The sequence below is a fragment of the Eulemur rufifrons genome, chromosome 27 (genome assembly GCF_041146395.1).
Source record: "Eulemur rufifrons isolate Redbay chromosome 27, OSU_ERuf_1, whole genome shotgun sequence".
Lineage (NCBI taxonomy): Eukaryota > Metazoa > Chordata > Mammalia > Primates > Lemuridae > Eulemur > Eulemur rufifrons.
This window is the reverse complement of record NC_091009.1, coordinates 27,752,213-27,770,041: the sequence shown is the minus strand read 5'-3', so window position 1 is coordinate 27,770,041 and position 17,829 is coordinate 27,752,213. Positions and strand designations below refer to the sequence as shown.

The 17,829-nt window shown below is 40.3% G+C and overlaps 2 protein-coding genes across 3 annotated transcripts in view; one reads left to right on the top strand and one right to left on the bottom strand.

Moving 5' to 3' along the window:
* Positions 1 to 3,658: 3,658 nt before the first annotated feature.
* FAM72A (family with sequence similarity 72 member A) lies at positions 3,659 to 16,722 on the bottom strand. Its single transcript, XM_069459704.1, is given in 5 exon segments — positions 3,659 to 3,753; positions 8,676 to 8,800; positions 11,437 to 11,514; positions 16,573 to 16,662; positions 16,664 to 16,722. Coding segments are annotated over 5 exon segments (447 nt in total).
* The window catches only part of SRGAP2 (SLIT-ROBO Rho GTPase activating protein 2), a 223,459-nt gene continuing 221,901 nt past the window's right edge, over positions 16,272 to 17,829 (top strand). For both annotated transcript variants that reach the window (XM_069459702.1, XM_069459701.1), the window contains exon 1: positions 16,272 to 16,375. The gene's annotated coding sequence lies outside the window, so the exon portion shown is untranslated. The remainder of the gene's footprint in view (positions 16,376 to 17,829) is intronic.

Sequence of the window (17,829 nt, the reverse complement as noted above, 5' to 3'; positions counted from 1 at the left end):
GGAAAGCCTTCATCGAGTAATTCAGCACTGAAGCAAGACTATTTGATCATATTCTCACTTACCTTCCCTCACTCCCTATTTGTGTTCTGATTAGTTTTCTAGATTATGGTTTATCCGTTGTGGTCACTTCCTCCTTACCAAAGGAAGCAACGTAATTCTTAATAAGCCAATGTGCCTCAGAGGTCAAAAGAGCGGTTCCTTATAGGGCAATCTCCCTAAATTACTAATATTTAAAGACGTGGTTTTCAGAGGTCAATTATTCAAAATATTATGGCTTTAAGATTAGGCCCCACCCAAGATGCCTCACCAGAGCTGGAGTTTGAGGTTGAGAAACTGGTTTGAGGAAAAGATAAAATAGCAGAAAAAGCTATGGTGGGTGAGCTGATGACTCACTGCCCTTTTCTTGAACTTCAGAAATGTCAGGATGGAAGAGGGAAAAAAGTGCCGAAATGCAGACCAGAGGTTCCATGAAAGACAAGAAACCCAGGGAACTTAAAGAACTACATGGGTTCTTAGGGTAAAGACAACAAACATAATTTCCGTGGTCAAGTTGTTAAGTGCATCAAAGAAAGGATGTTTGGAAAACTAAAGTTGATTACACTTTATCATCAGAGCTATCATCCTGAATCTGATCGTTTTATTCTCCTGCTTAAAAACTTCAATAACTCCACATTGCCACCACATCAAGTCTAAATTTATAATGGCATAGAATATTCTTCCTAACTGTCCTAACCATGATCTTAATCTTCCTTGTTAGCGTCATCTTCTAATTAATTCTCATTACATATCTTGGGAGATATGGGGGACCACTTGTAATTTCACAAATAAGCAAGAGACTTTTCAACCCCCATCCATTTGCTTACACTATTCTCTCTGCCCAAAACTCTCATCTGAGCTGGCAAACTCCTGTCCATCAAAGCCTGAACAAGTATCATTTCTTCTCAGTAGCTTTCTCAACTCCCACTCTCTCCTACTACTCAGAAGGATTATGCTTTCATCTGTGGAGTCATAGCACTTTAAGATGCTTTGTTAAATCACTTGACCCAATGAATTAGACAGACTAGTAGGATTCTACCCTTTCTCTAACTCACTGTGTACTCTCTGAAGTGTGAACATGTCATTGTGCAATTCTTGCCACACTATAGGAGAATAAGACAGGTTTATGGAATTGAATCAAATTTTAAAAGAGGACCAAAGCATAGATGAATTTTCTAGGCCAAGGAATTTTGCTAAGACTAGAAAATATATACTAAATCCACATATGTGATTCTGTTTTGGTCTTACCAGAGGGTATATAATTTGCTTTTATTAAAAAACAGTAAAAGTGCCTGTAAGCCTAGCACTTTGGGGGGCTGAGGTGGGAGGACTGCTTCAGGTCAGGAGTTTGAGACCAGCCTGAGCAAGAGCAAGACACTGTCTCTACAAAAAATGGAAAAATTAGCTGGGCATGGTGGCACATGCCTTTAGTTCCAGCTACTTGGGACGCTGAGGCAGGAGGATTGTTTGAACCCAGGAGTTTGAGACATCAAACCAAATCAAAAAAACAGTATCATGAATATATTTCTCTAGATAAAACTTTGTTAATTCATTTTCTACTTAAAATTGGCTTTCCATAACCCACTTAGCTAAAGGTAGCTGAGTGACTTGAAATATTCTCCAGCTGGAGTGGGATCACATTTGGGGTTTGTTTCAATCAGCACACCTCTGTCTTGCTTTTGCTCTTCAAAGAGCCCCTCAGTCAATCATATAGTCTTTGAAGGCATGAGCTGAATGGAAACCAGATGAACTCTATTGAATTTTAAACTTGCCACATTCCTTACTCTGCATTAAACTTTTCTTCTCTAATTAAACTGGTTAATTGAAGAAGTATATATATATTTTCCTCTTATTCATTGTGCGCCCACCTTGTTCCAGAAAGAATTTAAGAGAGGTTAAGAAAAATCTGAAAACAAATTGTTCCTCAATCATTCCTTTGGTTCTTTTGATGGCTTTCTGTTAGTGTTGATGGTCAGAGTGAAAGACTTTCGGAAAAGTTTTCCAGGTGGGAGTAACAGCTTTTCCAGAAGCATCTTTTATCTTGGTTTACAGCAAATGGTTGTTTCAATGCCCTCAGGTCACTTTTACCCTAAGACCCAAGTATGAGTTTGTTCAACCTTCAAATCAGTCACTTCTGTCCTCACCTAGGGTACTAAACAATGCAGTTAGTTACCCAGCATGTATCCTGGCTCAGTAAGATCATAAATAATTCATGTCTGGAGATGGTCAGGGGTATAGCGTAAAGATTAGGAGTGGGAGCTCTGGAGTCAGTCTGTCTGCTGAGTTTGAATGTGGCCACACCTCTGACCAGTTATGTGACTTTAGACAAGTTACTTCACATCTCTATGTCTCACCAGTCTTATGAGTAAAAAAAAGAATAATAATGATATTTACCTCTTGGTTTGTTGTATGGAGTGAGTTAAATGCATAAAGCATTTAGAACAGTGTCTGGCACATAGTAAGTATTCAATAAACATTAGCCTTATATTAATAATTCTATACTTTATATACTATCACTCTATATTTTTAGATAAGTGGGCATAATAAAAAATTAAAGGAAAGATGGTCATTTTTAGAACAAACTTTATTTACAAAACTTCAACTCAGTCTGCTTTAGTATCACTATTGACAAAATACCTACGACTGAGATATTAAAAGAGATACATTTATTTTAGCTTTACGTAAAAACAGAATCCAACATTATCGCAGTTTCCTATTCCTGTGTGGCTCTGAATGCAGCTCTAACAAACCCAAAACAAAACAAGACAAAATAGCTCTTTATAATGTACAATGGCTTAAGCAAACCCCTTTAGTTTTTTTCTATTTAAGGGTTGGGACTGAGACTACTCTTCTAAAATTTGCTATTTACAGAGAAAGCCCTAGAGAATAGGATAACTTAAAGACAGAGTTTGAGTTTATCTGGCTTTCATAATACAATATCCATAACAGCTTTAGAAGAATGTAAATAAATAACGTTGATAGACAGTATAGATTGATAATTTTCCAACAAACCCATTTATCTAAGATCATGCCGAGGAATCAAGAGGATTCCTCCATATATTTTAAAGTTTTAATTTATGGTAATTGCTGATTCACAAAGTCTTGCTCCATATTAAAACAGTTATTGTCAATATAACATATGAGAACCAGTACCCATGGAAACCAAACAGCCCATTTTTAAAAATCCCTTGTTAATATTCAGTTGATACACGCCTGATATATACCTGGTTGATATATGTGTGGGTACTAATCTCCTTTATTTAAGAATGTAAAATATTAATGGTATCTGGCATCAAGTTGTAAGAAAAACTCCCCCAGATTGGGAGGTAGCTGAGTGACATGTGAAAGAATCTTTTCCTAGCTGAATTTAGGAATATACCTAGAATAGGCAAAAGGATAGGGGGAAGGGAGAAGTAGAAGTAGAAGAAAAGAACAATTCCATTGGCTTAAATTAAACTGAGGTAATTAATTTGAGACAGCAAATAAATAAATCAGCAAATGCCCCATTTTTGTTTTCCGAAAAAAGAAATCACTGGCAAACCATTACTAACAATTTTAAAATTGATCCATTAATATATTTTTAAATAGAAAAGTTTGAATATTACATGTAACATAATTCCATTCATCTAATACACTCCTCTGCTGAGGTATCTAACAGATCTTCATCTGTACTCTCTTCTGTCTCTGGCAAGTTGCCCCAAAGTAGGACGTTTACACCTGAAAATAAAAGGTCAAAAAATTCTTTAGTGCTCACTACTGTTACAACTCAGAACATAATATATGAAACTTTATAAGTTAACATTCTTATATAAACTATAGTGTTAGCAATAAAGAGAATAGCCATTAAAAATGTATTGCAAATATTATCCATCTAGGACCTAAATAAACATTCTTTAAACCCTTTTAAGCAAGGGCTTGACTTCTAGAATATTAGAACTCAAAAAGATCTCAGGATTCCATTGACTCAAACCCTGCCTCCAGATACATTATGCCATAATCACTGTACACTGATAAGTTTCTAATCCATTTTAATGATCTCTAGGAATGGAGATCTCACAAGATCCTTTTAGATTAAATGCCTATTTGGAGGGTGCAGGGAAAAGTCCTGAATAAGTCTCATCTCTGCAATAAGCTTAGAAGTAGCTGGTGACGTTTTTCTTATTTAAAAAAAGCGAAGTTTTAGAGCCAGTTATAATATGAACCACAATCCTTGGGTTTCAGTCTAGAGACTGTCAAGGCAGAGCTGTAAACTAAACTTTAGGACCAAGTTGTAGCAGTCAATATAATAAACAAAAAAATAATCTAAAATCTCATTAAGAAAGAATAGTCAGATTTCATACTGAAAAATACAGAACAAGTACATAGTAAATAACCAAACCCATGTTAGAGGACAATGATTTCGTTTATTCTGGCCATGTACTATATTATAAGTTAAAAGCAGTAAGTTGAAGAAAATTGACCTCTAGGATAGCCAATGACCTACAACAAGAAAAGCAACTCTTAAGCTGTCCAGTTGTCACGGTGAGCACAAAGAAGACTCGACAATTCTGGAAACCCACTCTGTACACACTGAGATAGCAGCTACATGGTGGAAAGAAATAAGCAAGGGTTTGGTGATTTGGTTTGAATCCGGTTTCCACCACTACAAGTACACCATGGATAGTTTTACTACTTTTACTACAAATGCATGCATAGACAACATATATTATTGCTTTGTGTATTTGAAATTTTTATAGAATGGTATGATACTATATGTTTTTTCCTAATTTTCTTTTCTTACTTATGTTTTTAAGGTTTATCTATGTTGATATATATAGATTTAGCTAATTTATTTTTATTTCTTTAGAGTATTCCATTGTGTGAATTTAAGAAAAATTATTAAGATATTGCAAACACAGCCCTTCCTCTAGCTGTCCCTCTTGCATAGGTGCCCAAGGAGACATGTACAAGGAGGTGCAGTGTGACATTGTTGTAATAGTTGAAATAATCAACTGTCTATCTTGGCTGAAAGAGAGATATTGGAATCTAATTAGGAAAAAGCATTTATTGATACTACATTTGATACTGGTGAGGAGATACATGTGTATCATATTCTCTGTATTCTTTTTGTGTTTGAATTTCTTATAATAAAAAACACTCTCCACCCTCCAAGAATAAATGGTGTTCTGCTTCTGGTAATATGACATTGAAGAGCTTCTGGGATTGTAAGGAAGCACTAGGCCAAAATCTAGTGAAAATTAGAACCTATAAAGGTACATGGACAGATGAAGCCGATTTGCCTTTGAGAGCATTTGCCAATTCCAGGAATTGGGCTGAGATTTCCCAAGGTTCCTCAGGAAAGCTCTAAGAAATCAGGTCTCTACGTGAATGCTAGCCTAGAACACAGACCTCCTGGGGTCCTTTTCAGTCTCAACATTCTAGAATTTTATAACGCTTGTGTATGTATTCCTTTGATGCTGCGGTTCAGGTGATTCAAGGATAGTTCCAAGGCCATTAGAAACTTTCTTTTATACCAAGCATCTAGAAAATCTTGCTTTAAATTGCAATATCAGGGTTACAAAGGAAAAGTTTGGTATTCTTGGAGTCAATACTCAGAGACATGAAGCAGCTCAGCACAATTGGTTCAAAGGAGGAAAAATAAACTACGAGATTGGATCTGACAGAAGCAGTACCTTCCTTTCTCTGTTAAGAAGGGAGGAAGGAAATCCTGTGATACATCTGTTTCTTATGGATTAGATTCAGTGCGAATAGAAGACTGCTGGGCTTTTATCTTTGAAAAATTGACCAATATTAAAAAGTAAATCAAAATTGAAAAATCTCCACCCTATGTTTTGAATTCTATGAAGCAGGAAAAATAGTATCAAAGCAGAAACTTCCTTTAATGAGTCCTGTGAGCAACACAAACATAAAAATGGAGGCCTAAATTAGGAGCTTCTATCCTATTTAGGGGAGTTCAGATAAATCCTTGCTTGAAAATAGCTTTCTTAACATACTAGATTCTTAAATTAAGACCCCTAAATAATGGATCAAGAGCCACAGTTGAATCCCAGGTGATAAAAAAAATTAAGTCTATAAAACTCTAAGCATAATTAGAGGATTTAAAGATCCTAATAATCTAGCTTGGTTGATGTGTGAAGGCAAATCATATTTTTTAAAAAAAGGAATATATTTTGAGTTCCAAAGAAGACTAAAACATACATTTAGAAACCTAAGAATGTTAGTGCCAACTTAGATTGTCAAGTTCCTTAAACTCAACTTGGTCTGTTGTGTAAATAGATATTAGACATTGAGAACAAAATTGAACAGCTCCAGACAATATAAAAATATCTTTTAAGAATTGGTAGTGTATTTTCTTAATAAAGTAATTAGTACAATCATAGCTCATTTTACTGTGTTTTGCTTTATTGAGCTTTTTACAAATTGAAGTTTTGTTGTAACTCTGTTGAGTAAGTCCACCATTTTTCCAACAGCATATACTCACTTCATGTCTCTGTGTCATGTTTTTGTAATTCTCATAATATTTCAAACTTTTTAATTGTTATTATATCTTTTATGGTGATCTGTGATCAGAAATCTTTGATGTTATTGTAACAGTATTGCAGTGCCATGAATTGTACCCATATAAGATGGTGAACTTAATAGGTAAATATTGTGTGTGTTCTGACTGCTCCACTGACCAGGCCTCTCTATTCCCTGAGATACAATAATATTGAAATTATTAGGCCAATTAATATCCCAACAATGATGAAGAGTCACATGTCTCTCATTTTAAATCAATAGCTAGAAATAATTAAACTTAGTGAGGAGGATATGTCCAGACAGTCGGAAAGCTAGGCCTCTTGCCTCAAATAGTCAAGTTGTGAATGCAAAGGAAAAGTTCTTGATGGAAATTAAAAATGCTACTCCAGTGAACACACAAAGTAGAAAGCAAAACAGCCTTTTGCTTACATGGAGAAAGTTTTAGTGGTCCAGATAGATGATCAAAACCAACCATGACATTCTCTTAAGCCAAAGCCTAATCCAGAGCAAGGTCCTAACTCTCTTCAATTCTATGAAGGCAAAGGGAGTCAAGGAAACTACAGAAGAAAAGTTGGAAACTAGCAGAGGTTGGTTCATGAGGTTTAAGGAAAGAAGCCATCTCTATAACATAAAAGTGCAAATGAACCAGCAAGTGCTGATATGGAAGCTGCAACAAGTTATCTAGAATATCTAGGTAAGGAAATTGATGAAGGTGGCTACACTAAGCAACAGATTTTTAATGTAGACAAAACAGCCTTCTATTGGAAGAAGATGCCATATAGGACTTTCATAGCTACAGAGAAGTCATGTCTGGCTTCAAAGCTTCAAAGGACAGGCTGCCTCTCTTGTTAGGGGCTAATGCAGCTGGTAACTTTAAGTTGAAGCCAATGTTCATTTACCATTCTGAAAATCCTAGGCCCCTTAAGAATTATGCAAAATGTACTCTGCCTGTGCTCTATCAATGGAACAACAGAGCCTGGATGATAGTGTCTGTTTACAACTTGGTTTACTAAATATTTTAAGCCCATTGTTAAGAACTACTCAGAAAAAAAAGATTGCTTTCAATATAATACTGCTCTTTGACAATGTACCTGGTCACCCAAGAATTCTGGTGGAGATGTACAAGGAGATGAATGTTGTTTTCATGCCTGCCAACACAGTGTCCATTCTGAAGCCCATGGATCAAGGAGTAATTTAGACTTTCAAGTCTTATTACTTAAGAAATACATTTCATAAGGCTATATCTGCCATAGACTGTAATTCCTCTGATGGATCTGTGCAAAGTAAATTGAAAACCTTCTGGAAAGGCACATTTGTGATTCATGGGAGGAGGTCAAAATATCAAGATTCATGAAATTTGAAAGAAGTTGATTTCGACACTCATGCATGATTTTGAGGGGTTCAAGACTTCGGTGGAGGAAGTAACTGCAGATGTGGTAGAAACAGAGAATTAGAATTAGAAGTGGAACTGAAAGATGTGTCTCAATTGCTGCAATCTCATGATCTAACTTTAACAGATGAGGAGTTACTTCTTATGGGTATGTGAAGAAAGTGGTTTCTTGAGATGGAATCTACCCCTGGTGAAGATGCTATGAACACTGTTGAAATGAAAACAAAGGATTTAGAATATTCCATAAACTTAGTTGACAAAGCAGTGGCAGGATTTAAAAGGAATGTCTCCAATTTTGAAAGAATTTCTACTGTGGGTAAAATGCTATCAAACAGCATTGCATGCTACAGAGAAATCTTTCATGAAAGGAAGAGTCAACCTATGTGGCAAACTTCATTGTTGTCCTATTTTAAGAAATTGCCACAGACACTCCATCCTTCAGCAACCACCACCCTGATCAGTCAGCAGCCATCAACATAGAGGCAAGATCCTCCACCAGGAAAAAGATTATGATCTGTTGAAGGCTCAGGTGATCATTAGCATTTTTTTTTTTAAGAGACAAGGTCTAGCCTGTCCCAGGCTGGAGTACAGTGGCACGATCGTAGTTCACTCTAGCTGATCCAACCCAGCTAAGAAGGTCTAAAAGGAATCCTGAAATTATCTACTGGGAGTTTCACTCAGGTATTTATATAGAAATGTTACAGGAATGTCTAAATCCATTGCTTCTTACCAGTGGAGTCTAGTCTGTTAATATCATAAACTGCCTGGCTGTGAAACATCCAGAAGTGTCCATTGTTGCAGGAAAGAAGGCAGGAAGTACATGGAACAATCACGTGATAACCTACGATGTTCCCACTAAAAAAGAAAGTAAATGCTGTTATATACCATGCAATACCTAGCCAGATAAGCATTTTTGTGTGCTAATATAAATAGATAGACCATATAATTTAGATATCATTTCCTCCAAACAACCTCCATTCCTGGGATCTTTGGGATGGGAGTTACTCTGATAATGGTTACAGTTCTACCATTAAGTGGGAAAATAGTCTTTAAGTGAAATAATACCAACATATTCTTCCATTTCTTTGCTAGTGTCATTTTATGCATTCTCCCTTTGGAAGCTAGCTTCTGGATGCCATCAGGTTGTGATTTGTTCCATTAAGTACCCAAATTGATGTGCTGTACAGACAAAATAAATTAAATAAACTCAGATCAGTGGGTAAAGGTTTTTGCTATCCCAGAACTGTGGCAAGTTGGGTTCTTACGTGTTCTAGTTCCAAGCCAGCACCTAAAAACTGTTTCAACAGATGGAGGAGTAGGAAGACAGCATGAGTCCCTGTAAGCCAAACACAAGCTGGCTGCTCTAATTTTAGTTTCAGTGTTTTTGAAGGAATTCAGAAATAAAGCATATCTATAGCCTCTAGAGAAAGTTGCAAAAGTTTTTACAGCTAATTATAAGTACCTCACTCTTTCAAAAATTTTTTTTTTTTTTTTTTTTACTAGCTAGTCACATATTAAATAGAGTGAACCTACAGGGAATGTTTTAGTACCTTTTTAAAAAAATGCAACATGAACTGTTTATACCTTGAGTTATAAAAATTCTTATTATAGCTTCATCTCACCCTGTGAGATGTGGGAGTCAGTCACTTTTATGAGACCCTATAAAGATTTACTATAAAAGGTACCAGCCCACCTAAAATATGTCTTCTAATCATAACCTGCTTGAAAGGCAAACAAATGAAAATAAAAGTTGTTCTTGGATTAGGACTGACAGTTATTTATAAGACTACATTGCAAGAGTAAATTCTATGGCTTTCATTATCTCCTATATTCACTCATTCATCCATTCATTTACTCACTCAACTAATGTTTACTGAACATCTATTATATGCCAGGCACTGTTCTAGGTGCTAGGAATACAGCAGTGGACAAAACAAAGTCCTTGCTCTCATGGAATGAACATTCTAGTGGGGCTACATCAGATCATTTTGCTACCTTGTTAAAACCCCTTCAATGGCTTCCTATTGGCCAAATATGAAAATAAAAAACCCTTTCGTACCAAGGTCTGGATCTGCACTGTCCAAAACAATAACCACTAGCCACATGTGGCTAATTGTGCACATGAAATGGGGCTGGCCTGTACTGAGACATGCTGTAAATGTAAAATGTACACCAGATCTCAAAGACTAAGAACAAAAAATAGAATATAAAATTTACATTAATAATTTATGTTGGTTGCATGTTGGAATGAGAATATTTTGGATATATTACGTTAAAATATATGATTAAAATTAATTTTACCTGTTTTGTTTTAATTTTTAAAATGTTACTAGAACATTTCAAATTACATATATGACTTGCGTATTTCTATTGGACAACACTGCTCTACGTTATCTGGGTTCATCTCTAAACTATTCATACTACTCTCCCTCCATGCTCACTTCCGCCACACTGGCTATCAGTCTTTTCTTCCTTGAATATGTTAAGCTTTTTCTTGCCATTGGTTCTTTGCATTTGCTATTTCCTCTTACTCATTATGAGAAGGCTTCCCTGACCATGACAACTAAAATAGCTCGCACCTACTTTCTCAACTTCTATAATCTTCTACCATTTATTATTATTATTGTTTCCTTAGGAGTACTTTCCACCATATTAAATATCCTATTTATTTAAATATCTTATTGATTGGTCATCTTCCCATTAGAACATAATGTCCAAAGGCCAGTGACTTTATCTTGTTTACTGCCGTGTTTCCAGTGCCTATAATAGTGACTAGCATATAGTAGGTTCTCAATATACGTATAGCTTTAATGAATAAATGAATGAATGAAATCAACTAGTCACTGGCATGTAAGAAGAGTTTGCTAAGTTAAATGATTAGGATTATAATTTATAATTCAAACCCCATCTGAATGAGAAATTCTCAACTTTTTTCTCCCTAAAATGGGAATAATAACACGTTCATCTACCTCTCAAAAGATTATAGTAGTGGCTGTCATCTGTGTTGTAATTTAGTTTATTAAGCCTTTTAATGTTCATAATTCATTTGATCTTCACAACAACTTTATAAGGGAAATACAAAAGACAATTTGTATTTTATTGAGATATCATATTAATAAGATAGAAGTTAAATAAGGAAACAGCGGTTCAGAGGTTTAGAGGTTTGAGGAGTTTACTTACTCAAGACCACATAGAAAGTAAGGTAGAGCTACTACTGTAAATCCAAGTATTCCCCCCAAACTATATTGCCTTGTTCTGAAAATTAATGCAGATACTTGTGAATGCACTTTGAAAATTATAAAATCATATACAAATGTGAAGTATCACAAGATCCTTTTAAAAAATAGCTCTAAGTAACAAATGATTTTTTCAATGGCTCATTGCATGGGTTATAGCAGTACTCATTGCAGCCCACTGAACCTATCTCTGTGCTTTGAAGTCAACATCCATCTTCTAAACCCAGGGCTATCTAGAATATTGCTACAAATTACCACTTTAAACATGCGATGTCCTTCAGTTTACATTTGCAGATTTTGGTGAAATAGCATCTTCCAATGAAGTCCACTGCACTGGAGAGAGAAAAGTATAAAGGCAGTTAAATATACTTTTTAACAAATTTAATTGTGGCCAAAAAATAATGTAAAATTTACCGACTTAATCATTTTTCAGTGTACAGTTCAAAGTGTTAAATACAATCACATTGTTGTGCAATGAATTTCCATACCTTTTTCATTTTGTAAAATTGAAGCTCTATACTTATTAAATAACAGCTCCCCATTTTACCTCCCCTCCGCCCCCAGCCACTACCATTCTACTTTCTTTTTCAGTGAATTTGACTAATTTAGATAGCTCATAAAAGTGGAATACAGTGTTTGTCTTTTTATGACTGGCTTATTTCACTTAGCATAAAGTCCTCAATGTTCATCCATGTTGTAGCATGTGACAGGATTTCCTTGCTTTATAAGGCTGAATAATATTCTATTGTATGTATATACCGCACTTTGTTTATCCATTCATCTGTGGAGTTAATGGACATTTGGATTGCTTCCACCTCTTGGCTACTGTGATTAATGCTGTTATGAACATGCATGTGCAAATATCTCTTCAAGTTCCCGCTTTGAATTCTTTTGTATAAATACCTAGAAGTAGAACTGCTGGATCATATGGTAATTCTGTGTTTAATTTTTTGAGGAGCTCCCATACAGTTTTCCATAACGGCTATACCATTTTACATTCCTGCAGTTAGAAAGGGTTCTAATTTCTCCATATCCTCATCATCAAATGTACTTTTAAATGTGATTTAGCACAAATTTTGTAAATCCAAAGAGCTCAAAGAGACTAATGCAGAACTATTGTATATTTTGTAAGAGTCAGTTAATATTTGTGAGCTCACCACAAACATCTGAGAAAACTTCCATTAAATAAAAAAATCTGCTGTTCATTGATTCACACTTCAGCACCGCGGTCCCAAACCCCAGAGCCGGTGGGGTATCAGTCCCGCCAAAGCTCCGCCCATACCCTCGCTTCTCCGCCCACCCCCACTCCCTCTCCCATCCGTGGAAACATTGTCTTCCATGAAACTGGTCACTGGTGCCAAAAAGACTGGGGACCACTGCAGTTTAGCACATCAATCCATCGCTTTCATAACCTCTACAAAGAAGAATAGACAAAAGAAAAAACCTGATTCTATTCTAGACTTTTGTCTAACCTATAATATTAATAGTTCACCTGAGTCTTCCTTATGACTGCCTTATTACTTATCACAGCTATTGCAAAGATGAATGAGTTAATGTTTTAAATTTGTGTGTGTATGTGCTACTATAAAGAATGGGGTGGGTATGGTGGCTTACGCCTGTAACCCCAGTACTTTTGGGGTGGGGGCCAGGGATGGCTTGAGGCCAGGAGTTTGAGGCCAGCCTGGGCAACATAACAAGATTCTGTCACTGTAAAGAAAATTTTAACAATCAGCTGGGTGTGACAATGTGGGCCTGTAGTCCCAGCTACTTGGGAGGCTGAGGTGGGAGGATCACTTAAAGCCCAGGAGTTTGAGGTTAAGTGAACTATGATCAGCCCACTGTACTCCATCCAGTCTTGGCAACAGAGGGAGACCTTGTCTCAAAAAAAAAAAAAAAAAAAAAAAAAAAAAAAAAAAAAAAAACAGAAAGAAAAGAAAAGAAAAAAGAAAAAGCACTAGACAGTAAATCATAGAACCTTTGCAGCAGTAAGGTCTATGATTTATTTTCTATTGTTTTTCCTTTTTTGCAACACACATGCACACACCCACAAACTTATAATATCAACCCATTTATCTTTGCAATAAATGAGAACCTTTGGCTATGCTGATAGGCATGACTACACTTAGACCAATTCAGAAAAGATTTAAAGGGAGGAAGAGTCCACAGCTTTACCTGGATATATTTGAAAACTTTTAAAGTTTCCACGATTATCATGAAATTCTTTTTAAAAAAATTTTTTTGGTGACAGAGTCTTGCTCTGTTGCCCCCGTCACAGTGCAGTGGTACAATCATAGCTCACTACAACCTCAAACTCCTCAAGCAACTCTCCTGCCTCAGCCTCCCAAGTAGCTGGGACTACAGGTGTGGGCCACCATGCCTAGCTCATTTTTAAAAACAAAATTTTTGTAGAGACAGGGATCTTGGTATGTTGCTCAGGCTGGCCTCAAGAGATCCTCCCACCTTGGCCTCCAAAGTGCTGAGATTATAGGTGTGAGCCACAGTGCCCAGACATGAAATTAATTTTAAATAAATTATGGTTTTTAGCCTGCTTCTTCTGCCTCTGTGTCCAAAGACTTGAAGAATAGCTATTCACTCATATTTTGGATAGTTTCTTTCATTCTAATAATAAGATTTCAATAAAGAACTAAATCTTGAAAATCATGTAGAGCACATATACATTGACTATAGAAAGATAAAATACCGTTTAGAGCTAGAAAAAGGCGTAGAGTAAAATAAAATGGCTATTATATCAAATAGGGAGCAAATTTTTAAAGACTGTACACCCAAAAGTGGGCAGTGGCTGAAAACAGATTTTAAAAGGGTTCAATTATTCAAACAAACGTGTAATATCCAAAATAGGCTTTATAGGAGATACAGATTATTTTAAGGATAAATCTATTTTTCATCCCATAAAAATACATTTACTTCTCGCAGAGAGAAAGAGAAAGATTTGAGGAGAGAATATTGAATTTGATGGATAATGGATTTGACTCAGCATGCCAATTGCAAATAACGGTAGAAAACTATGTTGGTTTTATTTATTCATTTGTTTTTTGGTGTAAAAACTTTACGGATAAAAACGAAAAACTTAAATGACCTCTCCTCTCCAACAGTACAGAAAATCTTGTCTGAATTTACCTAGAATCCAGGTCACGGACTTGATTTAGTAAAATAGGATGGTTGGGCAGGGCACCCAGCCAGGGATCGAACCTAAGGGAAGTGTGATCACGTGACTACAAGTGAACTAGAACCGTTACATCAGGACTGACCACTGTAGCTAAACCACAGACTTTGTCCAGACAGTCTGCTTACTTAGATATATTCTAAGGGGATCATCAGACTGTTGGGAGTGGCTGGAACACCAAAATGATAACCTTGTTGTTGACTCCCAGAGATCCAAGCTATACACTTTTCCCATTTAGTTAAAGACTACTGTTGCCCGCCTCCAGCGTGACTTACTTGGTAGGAGGGATGTCTGTAGAGAAAAGGTCTATTTCAGTATCAGCCAGCAAAACAGCCTTCATTCCCCTAGAGCTGAGCACTTGTTTACAGAATTTGCAACACAGGATGGACACGCACCGGTCCTTGAAACTACAACTGTTGGTAGACATGGCGTCCCAGGAAGGATGAAGCGTCGGGTTTTAAAAAAGAAACCAAGAGCGATACCCCTTCTATTTTGATCCCCTCCCCCAGGCTAAAAATCAAGTCAGGAGGCTTCAAGCTTTTCTAAGCCCTAAAATTGGGAAGGAAAAGAGTTCTTTTCTTTTTTTCCCGTGGAAGGGTAAAAGTAATATTTATTGAGTAGCAACAGGGGAGAGCAGCAAACTTGGTTTTCCTTTTAACTTTCGGAGAAGGGAGTGGAGTTTGAGGGGAACTTCTCCACAGCTTTCCCTTTTTGCTGTCTAAAAGGATCCCCTACCTTTAGCTCCCGCCCATATAGCAATTCCCTCAGCCTTCTCCCGTTGTCTCTTTTATTGAAAACTTCTCTTAGGACGTCCCTCTCCCGGCATTAAGTCCCTCCTTCAATTCCACTCTCGGATCGCGGACTAAGCGTCCCCACCCACGCTTCCTCTTCCCTGGATTCAGAAACTCCCTCAGCTTTTCCACCGGAATGACCCCTGGTTGTTCTCAGTCTCCCCCCTCTCTCCCGCGACCTTCCTCCGCTCTGCTGGTCCGCGGGCCCCTCTCGGGGCAGCCCCCGGCCCTCAGCCTGCTCGCGCTCGCGCCGTTTCTCTCGCGTCCTCCCTCCCCTCAGCTCTCCCTCGGGCCCCGCGCTGTCCCCTCAGGTCTCTCCCGCAGCGGCCGCTCCCGAGTGCGCGGTGGTGTTGGTCGGGAGGGGCAGAGGTCGCTTTGGGGGCTCAGTCGGCGCTGGATCTGTCACCAAACACGTCGTTTTTTGCGCCCTCTTCCGCTTTCTCTGCCTTTCCAACCGGCTGTCAGTTTGAATTGCCAGCGCCGCGCACGGATTGGGAGAACTAGAGTTCGCCCACGTTCCGCATTGGAAGGCCCCGGGGCCTTCCCCTGACGAGAGTTTAGTGGCAAGGAGACCGTACGCCCCGCCCCAGTAACGGTGCAGAGATCAGCTCGGCATTCTGGTTGGCCGAGCTTGGCTCCGCCTCCAACCTCATTGGCCGGCTTCGGAGGATTCGGCAAACCCTCTTCCCGCCCTGGTGAAAGTGGCAAGACGCGCCCCTCGCGCTTCTTATTGGAAGACGTCTTACACTCCCCGCCACCCTCTACTCTCTATTGGCTAAAATTCCCCGCAACACCCCCTGATCTCTACCCCGGTCCAATTGGTCGTGTCTTAGCACAAGAGTTTGTGTTTGGTTGTCGGTTTCATCTTAATCCCGCCCATTAGTTCTATTTTAGGGAATCGACAGCCCGGGGAGGAGCTTAACCTGTGACCACGCCTGGACAGTGCTAGTCACACCTCCAAGTTTTGCCAGCTCCTCCCCCTCATTCCTGGCCTCTCGGGATCAGCTATTCCTATTGGCTATAGGCCCCATCGGTCGATAGAAAACGGGCGGTGATTGGCAAGGGGGTGGGTTTTGCTTCCCGGCGGGGTCCTGCGGAGTTGGCTGAGGCTCCTCAGGGACTGGGGGACCGATCTGCGTAGAAGCGGGTGGCGGGGAAGAGAGGGAGGAGAGCCAGGGAAGCGGAGCCGGGGACCTGGGACCCGTCGCATCAGAGCCAGGTAAAGGCTCCTTCCCTCTCTCCTTTCTTCTTCCCGGCCGCCGGGCTGGAGCCCTGATTGAACAAACCCGGGCTGGGGCGGGAAGGAGAGGGCGCGGATGCTGCTCGCGGCATCGCCTCAGCGGTGCCGCCCGGAATCCCTCAGACCGCCCCCCCCTTCCCGACCCTCTCCAAATCTCCCAGTACAGCCCATAATACTTCTCAGGACTGCGCGTCTCTCCGCCCATCACCGCACAGCCTGGGAGTCTGCCCGGGCTCACAGATCGCAGCGCAGCCCGCACCCAGCCCCTCCCCAGTTCTCTGCACACGGACAGTTGCGGTCCACCTTGGGGCAGCCGTCGTTGGCATCGCGCGTAACCATCGGCTGGCCTCTTCCCAAGCCCTGGCAGACAGCCCGGGTCACAGCCTGGGACCCAGAGGATGGGTGTTCCGCACAGCTTCCGGGGCTCTTTCCCTGTCCCACCCCCCGGCCCACCCCAATGGGCTTCTATTTATTCACCCACTTCCATTCCCAGACCATAGCCTGATCCCCAAAGTTGCTAACATCCTTGCGCTTCACGTAACGTCTTGGCCCACGATAGTCTCCTAAGTCCCCCTCACCCGCAAGGCAGCCCTCTCCCGCCTTCCAAGCGTGTGCAGCTCCAGTTGTCCCCGGGCTCCCGTCCAGCCTCGGGACCCCACCTCACGCCCGCCTCCCCGCTTCCTGCCTGCCTGAACCACGCCGCCTCTGCTCCCTCTCTTCCTCCCTCCGTGTGGCCCTTCTTTCAGATGAGGGAAGTGGGAGACACTAGCAAGAGCCTTCTCTTCCCGGTGGCCAGAGGGGCAGGGACGACCAAGGAGAGAGGGTCGCCGCTGCGGCACACTGGGGATTTTGACGCCGGGCTCTGCGCTCCCTCCTGCTTCCCTCCCGCCTCCCGGGCCTTGGCCAGGGCAGGATCTCCTCCGGCACCTCCTGGTGCAAGGAGTCGAGACGGCGACCCTCACTGACCTCCCCTCACCCTCAGCCTGGGATTGGGTGCGGTATCCGGATTCCCTGGGCTTAGGTGACAAAAAATATTGAGGGTGGCATTTTAGAGTCACTCTTGTCCCTGGCTTGGGGGAGGCGACGGCTGCCTTCCGCCCCCCGCCCCCTGTTTTCCCGGCTCCGACCCTATCCTCTAACCCGTTTCCTGCTTCTGCCGACCACATTGTTTTCCTGGATGCGTCCCTTGCCGAGCAGGCTTTTTCCTGCAGATCCCCCCACCCGCCCCAACATTTAGCTGCCAAGAGAAGCTAGTAACCCAAAACAAAACAACTGGGAGGAGGGGCGGGAGGGGAAGAAAAGTTGTGCCCGGGTGGCTTGTCCCTCCCTGGCTTTGATCCCCTTTGATGTCCAGGGAGGTGCCCCAGCCGGGGGTCAGGGGCCACGTCGGGGGCAGGGCCCAGAGGGCCCCCACGGGCTGGCCGCTGCCCAGA